At 36.5% G+C, this 12165-nt stretch overlaps 1 protein-coding gene across 1 annotated transcript in view; it reads left to right on the top strand.

Annotated features, from left to right (window-relative positions):
* EDIL3 (EGF like repeats and discoidin domains 3) overlaps positions 1-12165 on the top strand; it is a 242858-nt gene that overhangs the window by 62857 nt on the left and 167836 nt on the right. The window contains exon 2 of the mRNA XM_036402712.2: positions 6089-6217. Within this exon, the coding sequence (XP_036258605.1) occupies positions 6089-6217 (129 nt within the window). The remainder of the gene's footprint in view (positions 1-6088; positions 6218-12165) is intronic.

Here is a 12165-nt window from a genome sequence, read left to right on the forward strand (position 1 = left end):
CCATTTTTTACTAATGAAGATGTGAAATGACAGGAATAGTTCACATTCTTTTTTTCCCTGCAGAGCCTGTTGGCATAGAAATGAACTCTCTGTAACCTATGGAAGAAAGAAGAGTTTACTTTTTAAGCTGTTCTCTGTTTCTACTTGTGTTTCATATTGTCAAACATGAGATGCTTGAAAGGTCTATAACACAGCAGGCTGAAGTGAAGTGACCTGCTGCTCTTTCACATTCAAATTAATAAAGTAGCTCATAGTGTAGACCTTTAGAAAGGCAAGAGATTATACTTTTTTTAAGGCAGAAGGGGATTTGTTATGATAGAAATTAATCTCTGCAGACGTTAGTTTAGGGCTTTATTCTAACTCTTGAAGTAGGGACACACTTTTACAGTATTGCACCATTAGATTAAATCCAAATCTTAAATCAGCTCTTCATCATCACCCAGGATTAATGTTTCAGCCCAGTCCCAGAGTGGAATTCAAACAGTAATTCTCTGATTAGAATAATCTGATTTTCTTTTTGTAATGTCATCTCAGGTTTCGAGAAATCAGCTGCTGCATCTCTTCAGATTAAGAGACCAGAAAAAGTTAAAATTAGAAAAAATTTTTACACCTGGTTTTACACAAGCTCATTGCAGCTCTCCACCACGACTACAAGCTACAGATTACATGCATGGAATCTCTTGATCATGGAGGCTTTCAGAAGTAGCCACTGTGATTTTCATGAGACCTGTGATGAAATAATGAATTTTATTCTGATATTTACATTCTCCTCTAGTTTTGTTGTCCAGCAAGTGGACATTTACAGTTGACATTATTGCTTGATGCATTTTCTATAACCATTTAGACACTCTGCTAGGAGTGCTCTAGCCAAAAATTTACCTGAACTTTCTACCTGCATAGTAAGCAAATCAGGATAGGAAAGAAGCAGAAGGAGGTAGATGAGCTATTGGTATCTAGAAACCTTATTTTTCAAATAATAAGTGAGACAATTTAATTATTCCAACTGTCTTTTTTACCTTAGGAGAAACAAATTAGCTGCCTTGCCATAAAATCTGAAGAAACAGCTTACAAATTTCTTAAAAAGAACTGCAGAGCTCATCTGTTTCTCTGTTCACACTTTGCATCTCTGCACAGGTGTGTCTTCAGCATGATTTATGGTTCTGCTTCAGCTGTGAGGAAATAGATGTGAAGTTGGGCACTGTGGAGATGATTCTGTAAATCAGGAAACTATTAAAGCTCTTTTTCTGAAAACTGATTTTAAAATGAGAATGCTACAGGTGCCAAGTACTTTCTCAGTCTTCTTCTGGAGCTTAGGTGCTCTTCTTAGCTTCAGAACTGGTGCTTATTTTTGCTATATCTATACCAGATTTCTGTTGACTGGCTGTTTCCTGGGCTGTTCATTTTTTGGTGCTGCCTGGAGATTTCTCTTTTGGAACAAGTTTTATTCTTGTGAAAGCGAATGGCCATTATTTTTATTTCTTTTGAAAGAGCTTGTAAAATAAGCCATATTTCTTGTAGCCACATAGGAAATTGAGTGCAATTATGGCTGCTGTTTTAGGCAGAAATGATGGCCCTCCTCTTCCCATCAATGGTGGAACCAAAAGTTGAATTTTAAAGAACACACTGTATAGAATACCAGGAAAGAGCATCGTGTCTCCCTAAAAATCTGTGTGTCTAACATCATAACCTCATATGCCATTCTCTTTGCAGCTACAGCATCAGCACATTTACCTCAGTATCAGCTGCTGTGAATTTCACTGCCTCATTATATAATATATACTCAATGTGTTCATATTTATATTTAATGCCCACTACATGAAAGAATAAAGAGGGTTGAATTTTTCCATGCACACTTGCTGTTTCACAGAATGTGCTCTATTTTTAAATTATAGAAGGAAACGTGGCCCAGACACCAGAATGGTCCTTATTCAATCACTTCTATCATTACAGTTTTGAAATGTGAATCCACGGGATTTTTTTAAGGCAGGTTTCTTTCTTTATCATCATATCATTGTCTCAGGCAGATGTCTCTCAGAGCAGCAGTTCTGCCAGAAAGCCTAATAGTTATCATTCTAGGTGTTATAGTTGAGGGAAATTGTCTCCATTTCAGGCTAATGATGTTGTGCATGGGGACTGGAATGCTTCTCTCAGGCCCAATTCTGGATACCTTAGCTTTTGGCAGGTATTTCTGCCCCAGAAACTGTAACATTAAATAGTGAATAGCTTTAAGTAGGATTAAATAATTCTTTTTCATCTTTTTAATTTTTTTTTTCACTGCAAATTAATTAGAGTATAATAAGGGCAGCTGGCTGGTCTCTCTGCTTTAAGAGTGAGTGCTTTATGAAGGTGCAGGTGGTTGAGGGATGGAACTTCTCCCTCTGCTCATCTCCTTCAGCCTTCACATCACAAGAGTTGTTTTCATAAACTGTGAATTTCTGTTCCTGACAAGGATTGATGGGCTAACTGTTAGCATCACAGAGTGCTGCATTATTTATACACACAAGGGTTGGGCTCCTTCTTTCAGGCTGTCCTCTGCTGTCAAGCAAGGAATTAAACTCCTGAGTCAGGAATCACACAATATTTTGTTTCTATGGGGTTTTATGGGATCAAAAATAAATTATATAAATGTATAAAGTTCAGCAAAGAGTGGGTGTACAACTTCTACCCAACTCCCCACCACTACCTGCTTGTGGAAAGGGGCAATACTTGTATATTCAGGATTTTATTGAAAAGCATGTGGCTTAAAAGTAGTTATGTGAACACATGGAAAAGAGCATGATGGACTTGCAGAATAGTTTTTCTCTGGATGCTTTTAATGAAAAAGATTTATGTTCATTGGTTGAGTTATTCATTATGTACTAAAAAACATCATATTTCTTAAAGAAAATATCCTAGGTATTATTAGAGAGCAAATATATCAGCATTTCATTTGAGTTTTGCTGCATAATTTTTCCTGAGTTTGGAGAATTAGGGAAGGTTCTTAATTAAAATTCTATTTTTGAGTTTGCATGGATCTCTTTGATTTTATTCTTTTTGTCATGTTTTTTTTTTTAAATTCTTAACCAACCATAGTTCCCAAGCAGAGGATGGACAATTTGCTCAAGAACTAATTTGACTTCAAAATGTTATGAAGAAACGACATATGAGCAGAAAAACAATAATAATAATTTTTAAAATCCCACAAATTTAGGATCCTTTGATACTAAATGAGTCTCAAAGGTTTATGTACTGTCTTCAGACACTTTTACACTTGAGAGGTCATGTAAAGAAAAGCACAAGGTTAGTCAGACAGAGGAGAGACAAACATAAATGACTGTTTTTATTCGACATTGAATCTTACTGGAATCCTTTCAGAATATCTTAATAAAAGTGCAATAGTAATTAGTCTTTAGATTTTTTTTCAAATAATTTAATTTCTCATGGAGTGTTTGTTTAATTTGCAGAAATTTGTCAAATTACACAGTCTGTTACACAAACAGCATCTTGCCAATCACCATGGAAAGCCATCAGCAACAGAGCAGACTCCTGCAATATTTATTGTAAACTATATATTTCCTTTCTTGGGTTTATTTTACTCTTCCATTCACAAAATCTCCCAGGTTAAATTATGAAACCAGTGTAGTGCTAAAAGAGGATGTCGCATTTTAATGGGAGCAAATGCCTTTATCAGTTGTGTTAAGACAAAATGCACCCATGTCAGCTTTTCTTACTAATAGCAGAGACTTCAAAATCAAATTCTGCTCATCAAACCCAATGGAATGTATAACAAATTATATTTCAATATTTCACTATGAACGTCCTCTCAAGAGGCACAAAATCGAAATTGAGGAAGATTTTGTTGATTCAAAGGTGATATTTATTTTGTTCAGCACCATTTCACAGACAATAAACTATAAATAACAGAGATAACATTTTACATGATTTTTGACAATTTAAGTTTCAACGTTTGCACAGCCTGGTACCTCCTCTTAAGTAGAATTGTGCAGCTTCTCATTTCTCTGACTCCATCATATTTGATTTTGTACTATGATATTATTTAACCACTGTTGTTTACAGAAAGACTTTTCCTCTTTAATCCTCATTAACATTATGTGAATGAGACAGGATAAGCTGGTTTCTGCTTGGCTTTTTTTTTGTTTGTTTGTTTTTGGTTTCATTTCGGTTTTGTTTTGTTTTTTCTTGTATTTTTGGTTGGTTGGTTTTTGTTTGTTTCATTTTGTTTGTTTGTGGTGATTTGGGTTTTTTTTGTCTTGGATTTTTTGGGTTTTTTGGTTGGTTTTTTTGGAGGGTTTTTGGGTTTTTTTGGGAACTTTTAGTTACCTGTGCTTGCTTTCTTTTGTTGTTTTCTTTAACCCATTCTCTTTAGATGTGTTCTTTATTCACTTTATTTCTGAGATTTCTGTGGTACAATGACATTACAAAAATTACACCAATGACTGACAGGCCAAAGTGGTGGGTCAAAGGAGCAATTAGTGCAGTTATTTCCTGAACATGGAAATAAATGGCTGTTAACAGAGGAGAACATCTGCTTTATTAATCCCAAACTGCAGGTCAGGTCACTTTATTTCAGGCTGAAAAAGCCAACACAAATTTTCAGGCAAATTAAAACCACGCAGCTGACTGTCCACACTTTGGGCATTTCAGGAGATTTCAGTTTTTGGAAATATAATGCAACATTTTGTGTGAATTCTGCTTGTCATTCAATGTAGAATTTGCAAATTCAAAATGCATTTTTGTCTTTTTGCCTCTTATGCCAATGGCATTATTGAAATCAGAATCACACCAAATCAGGAAATATGTGGCAAAAATATCCTCTCTCATTTTAATCAGAATATCCATGCGGATTTGCATACTAAGCGTTCCTGCTGCAGATGCTATTTAGTTTATTAATTTAATTAGAGGTATGGGAATACAATTGTGAGAGAATTCATTTAATAGTAGCTGTTCTTTCGAAACCAATTGCCTAATCCCCATAAAGTAATAAACAAGCATCCTTTTCTACCCCAATAATGCAACAAAAGCAGAAAATGAGAAGTCTTGGCTTATTTAAATTCAGTTAGAATATACCATTTACTGTTCTCAAAAATAGCTTTGCTTCTCCATCAGCTGGACAGTCTTTAAGACAAAACAATATCAAGTGCATGACAGCTCTCTATGTCATGAAGGCACCCTAAAGCTGACAAAAAATTAAATAAAACTACAAATAACCCAGCAAACTTCTGCAGAACTCCAGTTTTTCTGTGCAACTGATCCACAGATTTCATAAAGGCATTTTCGTTGCATCACCTACATTTCTTAAACAATGTTTACATGTAAATTCTCACGCCAAGGATTAATCTGAAATCCATGTGCAAGAAAAGTGTTGAAATCCTGAGCTGAGTTTGCCAACAAAATAATCCAAAACATGCTGTAATTGCTGACATTGTATTGCTGACATAAACCAAATTAATTTCCATAAAACTCTTCAATTACATGGAAAAAAACCTGGCAATTTTCAATTAAAAAACCCCACAGAAAACCATGTACCTGTTCTCTAATATTTTTTTACCTGTAGATCGTTCTTTCAGATGCATTTAGTGCACAATATACTGTCATTTTTAAATGCTATGCTGAGCAGTAGAGAGCAAAAACCTGCCTTAAAAGAGGAGGAGTGAGATAGATAAAAATATATGTAGATGTAAGAGAAACTATCTGGGAAAAAATACTAAATTAAAGTTGGCCAAAGCCTCGGGGGTGTCCTTTAGGGTTGTTTCTAGTTATCCCATTGGTAACAGAATGAAATCTGTAGATATCCTGAGAGTCTTCAGGTTAGAAAAAAATAAATAAATTACCATTTGCCATTGTCTTTTGCAAATGGATTGAGTTTAAGACAACCACATTTTATGGGATGGACGATTAGGGATAGATGATTACCTGGAGCTGTGCTGTTAAATAAATACAAAACTGAATCAGCCAAAAGTCATTCAAAGGACATGTGAGTTCATAATTTCTTTCTGTACTTAGTTACCAAAAATCTGATGTGTTTAGAGCCCATGGGTAATTTTTGGTGTCTTTTCTACAAAAACTTTGTTTTCCCTTGTGCCCACAGCGGATGTGTGCAACTCCAACCCCTGCCAGAACGGCGGCATCTGCCTGTCAGGGCTCAATGACAACTTCTACTCCTGCGAGTGTCCCCAGGGTTTCACAGATCCCAACTGCTCCAGCCTTGTGGAGGTTGGTAAGTGAAAATTAAATTAAATTGATGAAGTGTCTCCAGTGGCCTGTGAGCCTGTGGCTGCTCAAGCAGTGATCCCGTCCGTGGTGTTTTTTGTGGTGGTGGTGGTGGTGAGGCCTTGTTGGGGCTACATTAATACAGAGGCCAGAAAAAATGAAAATAAAAAGCATTTCTGTTTATTGAAGGGCCTTCAGGAACATTTTGGGCTGGCAAAGCCCATCCAGGGGTTACATCCAAAAATGGACTCACAAGTTTTCACACTTTTATAAGTTTGGTCCATTTGCACTTTGGGGGTTAATCTAACAATTACAGCCTCAGGTAATGAAGGCATTTACCCCAAGTTTGCCCACCCAACTCCCTTTTGTTTGCATTTCTGGCCCTGGGGCAGTGAGGTGTCCTTGGTTGCCAGGCCTGGAGAGGAATTGTTGTGTCTGCCCAAAATGGGGCAGCAGCAGCTGACACTGAATGTGGAGTTTGGAGTTACACACTAAAGAACTGCAGGATCACAAATACATGGAAATTATAAAAGCTAAAATCCCAAGGCATCCGTGGGGTCCTTATGTTGATCATTATTGGAGTTTTTAACCTTATATCTGTGCCATAGGCATCTCTAATAATAATAAACAGTTGAAAGGTATGTAATGAGGTTGAAATGGCATCTGCAGTACATAAGTACTCTGAAAAGTCCAGTGGTCAACAAAAATGTCCATAATGATGATTTCAACATCACCGACATTTTTCAAAGATCAATTCTAGATAACTGTACATAATTCTGTGTCAATTCTACATATCCTTCTTCAACAAGTGCCCTTCAAATCTTCATTTCTGATAGTTTTATTCCAATGTCCATAGTAAAGACTAATTTCTTATGCAAATGAAGAGACAGGAACAGCATAGCACAAAACCAGAATAACACATAGCGGTCACTTGTTTGAATTTCAAAATAATTATCCATTTGGAGGCTCTAATTAATCATTAGATGAGTCCATAGAGCACAAGTCAAATGTACTGAAATTTTGTGATGCGCACTTGACTCAAAGTAAACCTAAATTTGAGTGGTAGATCCAAAACATCCAGCAGGTCAGGCCTCTGTGTTAAGAAAACTTAAGGAGAAAATGAGAATCTGAAGGAAAATGTGGAGGTAGACAGCTCACTGAAAGTTAACTGAGCTCTTGTATTATCCCAAAGGAGGCACCAAAATATGTTTACAGAGAAAAATGATAGAACTGTCACGGCTGGGCTCAACACTGCAACTGTCCTAAATCTGTGTGGTTCTCATTTTTTAACAATAATTATTTAATTTAATAAATATGCTTTAAAAAAATTGCACAGAGTGAACCAGGGGTTCACTGTTCTGTGGATTGTGTCGCAGCCATGGGGTAAAGGGAGCAGAACTTAGTCCAGAAATAAAGGGCTGTTCTTTTTATGAGGTTTTCTGTTAATTTCCTTTCCTGCAAATAGTGCTACTGCTGTTTTTTAGAGTGAATTCCAAGTGTCCACCATGCAATTTTAAGGGAATTTGGATTTAAATTGATTCATTTTCAGGTAAAAACTTTCTGCAAAGAAATGGAGCTAGTTCCTGTGGGAGAATGATCAACTTCAGACACCAACTGCAATTTTTTCTGACTTTAAAATGTTGTTGTATTTGGTTGCCACTTAAAACTTTGAGTTGCAGAAGGAGGTGCTTTTTGCCCTCACAAGAAGCCAGGAAACACTGCCTCAAATCTTATTTTCCGTCCCTTTTCCATAATTTTTATCAGTGCTTGAATTTATCCTACGGATATATGTCGTACTACCCTAAAACAACATAGGCATGGCTTCACTTCAGGAAAATTTTGGATTTACTGTGTAGTTGGCTGGCAGGAGATATTGCATTGCACATGACTGGGAGGATGCCAAACATGACTGAATCTTGAGAAAAAAAATCATATTGCGATAATTGTCACTGTAATTAGCAGATGAGCATGAATAGGGCTTTAAAAAATACACATATACTTAACTAAAATCTTCAAGCACTTCAACAAAAACTCGTTTTGGTAAACAGACTAAAGCTTAAGTAAATAACTTGACAATGTGTGGCAATCACAGCAGTTACAGAAGCAGGATGTTGCATTTCTAGTTTGCAATCCATGGGGACTATCTGCTGGTCAACATTGGTTAAACAAAGAATCTCTTTAATATTCCTACAGTAACTAAAATCCAGAATGTTAATTTAGGTCGTGCTTATCTTGTTTTCTACATGCATGGATTCAGTTCTAGCCTTGTTAAAAACTATTAAAAATAGGTTTTAAAATAATCTTTTATTTTTTAGTAAAAGATCATTCTGCTTTTTGTGACCCTGTACACAGTCATATAAGCCACTGGGAAAAAAAAAAAAAGGCATTTCAAGAAAATAATTTGATTTTTTTTTCTATGAAAATAATGGTGATTAGTGTAAGCTGTTAGTCAATCATCTCCATTAATTCAAATACTGAAGTGCCTAAAGTAAAATAATGTAAGATGTGTCTAGAGGAGCCCAGGAGTGCATGACCCTGAGTGATCACTTTTACTAAGAGTGTTTATTAGATGTATGAATTAAGAAGGAATGCCAGCAAAGGTTGCTTCTCTTTGGCTTTTTAATGAGTTTCAGCCCAAAAGCTAATCTCTTAATCCCTCGTATCTCAAAAAAGCCTTCTTGACAATTTTCTGTGCAGTTGAAAACGCTAAGTCAAAAATTAATGTTTAGGATGTCAGGGGGTACCACGTAGGAAGAAAAGAGGAGGGTGAGGAAAAAATAACCAAGCACACAAAAAAACCCCAACAACAATAAAAAACAAAAACAAAAACAAAAAAAAAACCAAACAAAAAAAAAAACACAAAACAAAACAAATAAAATAAAATTAAAAAAAAAAAAAAAAAAAAAACAAAGAGAAGGGCCTGTGCCACTCTGTCTCCCTCAAAAGGGCTGCACAGAAAATTTAAAAAAAAATTCAAAAGCATCTTGGTGTTGTCTGCATCCCCCTCATTAGAGACTTTGTGCAGTGACAGGATGCACTGCTGAACTCTGGGCACCTGCTGGGAAGTCATAAATTTTTCAAGGGACATACCTTAAACAGGAGGATTTTCACAGTAAAAGACAACAGGGATTTTACTTAATCATGCATTAATGTGGGTAAATAAAAGGCAGTCACATTCAGACAGCAAGTCATGAACTATGCAGAGGGGGAAAAAAAATAGATGCATACAAGTACCCAGGAAGATCAAACAAATAGGTAGAAGTCTTCCCTAGATAGATCAACAAATACTCCAGACAGTTTGGGAGCTGCATGGATTCTCCAGAATGCAACTTCCTTTATTATCTTAATAGAAATAAAATTTAAAATAACCTGATATTCATAATAATACCAATTTCAAGCTAATAAGTTTAACTAATTATGTGTTTTTATAAATTTACCCATGGAAAAATATAACTTTTCTGCCATACTTCTTTTTTTTTCTGACCCTGTAGCTTTTAGTGTGCGTAAACCAAAATTTATAAAATATTCCTGTGAGAGTAATTTGCATATTTTAAATTGCTATTCCCATTCTGACCCTACTCTTTTGTTAGTGGCAATCTCACTTTATTTCCTATGTGTATTTATATACCAAACTTAGTTGTGCTAAAAGATTTGAGATGTGGTGGTAGATCTGTAATATCACCCTATTTGTGCAGAGGTTTTTCAGTGCTGTAACAGATTTTAAATATCTGATAAACTGGCAGAGGATAAGATAGAGAAAGGTAGGAAAAATGTGTGTTTTAGTTGTTTTCAGTACAGCACATCCTCCAGCGAGGTGAAAAAGGATTTGGCTAAACAGATAAAAGGTGATTATATCAAACATTCCAAATAGCAGGATGTTTTCCAAAGATAATAGGAACACTATGGTCCAAGTTAACTCTTCAGCAGACTCCCGCCTACATATATGGAAAGTAATTTTAACCTAAATTGAAACAAAATATTTTTCAATTAGTTGATATTGGCATTGAAATGCGTTACAGAGTAGTTGGCAGATTTTACATCTTTTAAACAACTCACAAGTCATTCTCAGGAATCATGTTAAATATCAAAATGCAATAAACAACAACTGTTACAGACAATTAATAGGAGTAATTAATGAATTCTGTTCAGGAAAACTCTTAATGTGCTGCCTGTCAACCTGGGTGACTAATTAGCCATGGACAGCACACGAGGGGATCAATAAAATGGCACTGGGGGGAGTTTTCTTTGAAATAAAAATTGCTCCTGTTTGGTTTAGTGTGTGCATAAGGGAAAACAGGGGGAGAAACACAACCTTAATGGCAAGAAAAAGAGTTTATTCACTTTATTATGCCACAAGGCAAGGAGACTGTGTTCCATGGGTTGACCATGTTCATATTTGAAATCTGAGCACCTTAAAACTCCTCGGTTTTGATCTTCCAAGTCTGAAATTCAATAACTGTCTGAGAGGATAAACCGGTGAACATGTTTAGTTTATTTAAGTGAAAAAAAAAAAAAAAAAACCAAACCAGATGTCAAATGGGCTGCCAGCATCCTTTTGGAAAGTGTCTGTACCTTTTATGTCAGCTCTCACTGAGAGGATCTCATTATTGAAAAACATTATCGAAAAAAAATTGCCTGTGTGCATTTTGGAAGGGTGGAAAGGCAAGTTAATGATCTTGTGGTTAATGATCAAGGGAAGCTGGGTTTCAGTGCAGCATGGAGGCTGAGTGAAGGGAGAAGAGTTGAAAGGTGAGCCAGAGATGCCCGTTTCCCATGGCATCTTTATTCCTCCAAGTGATTAAGTGATCGTGGGGTGCCTTGCTTGGCACATTGCAGTTTTCCATAATCAGTTCAGCCTTCCCAGTACCCAAAGTAAACTATTTCTTTGACAGCTGCTGTCTCTCAGCCAGAAACACAGGAATCAAAGCAGTTCTTCCCTTTTCATGCTGTTAAATAAAAATTCAGTAAAATGGATTAGGCCCAGAGTGCTCTGATCTGTTTGCTTTGTGGCTGTATTTGCACAACCCAAGTCTCCACTTTTGCTTTCCTGACCCCTGCACTGACAGGACAAGGGCTTCTGGAAAAAAATTAGTGCAGATGAAAGTCCTGTCACTCACTTCCTGCCAGTCTTGCAGATGCTTTTCAATGCCATGATTAGAAATGACTGAATGATTGCAAAGATGCTTTTATAGCCTTACAATGTGTGTTTTGTCCTTTTTTTAAGGAGGGTTGCTTGCACCACACGTTAAACATGTGTACTAATGGATTTTTCAAGGTAGAAATAGTGAAATTAATCCACCCTTACCAAAGAATTCCAATTAGTTACTGTCATGTGCACCCTGTATGCAATTGACATGAAAGTATTCACCTCAGCTGTCAATAAGGTAGCCTGAAATAATGCAAATTATAGCACTGGCCCTCCCAAAATCAGAATAGTTGAAGATATGAGGCACTTGTGGAGGTCTGTAGCCTAACCCCACCTCTCATGGATGACCCAGGGTGCAGGTTTCTCAGGGTCATTTCCAGCTGAGTTTTGAATATTTCCAGAGATAGAGACTTTACAGCTTCTCATGGCAACCCATGCCATGTGTTTGATCACCTTCACAGGCCAAAAAAAAAAGCAAGGAAACAAATGGAAAAACCCCAAAAGCCCAAATATATTTAAGTGTAATTTCATGAAATTTAATTTTTTTCTCATTGTGCTGTCACTGGGTACCACTGGGAAGTCCCTGGCTCTGGTGTCTTTATTTGTATTTTCTTCTCCAGGCCTGACTGTTTGATTTTAGGGGAATAATCACACCCCTTGGCCTGCTGGCACTCCTCTCCTTAGTGCAGCACAGTCCTTTGCAGATTGCCCAGGATATTGGGAAATACAGTTTGGACTCCAGATTTCACCACCTGTTGTCACTGCTTTGGGCGTAGAGCCACCCAAACTGGCTATATTTATTCCTATAT

The sequence above is a fragment of the Molothrus ater genome, chromosome Z (assembly GCF_012460135.2).
Source record: "Molothrus ater isolate BHLD 08-10-18 breed brown headed cowbird chromosome Z, BPBGC_Mater_1.1, whole genome shotgun sequence".
NCBI lineage: Eukaryota > Metazoa > Chordata > Aves > Passeriformes > Icteridae > Molothrus > Molothrus ater.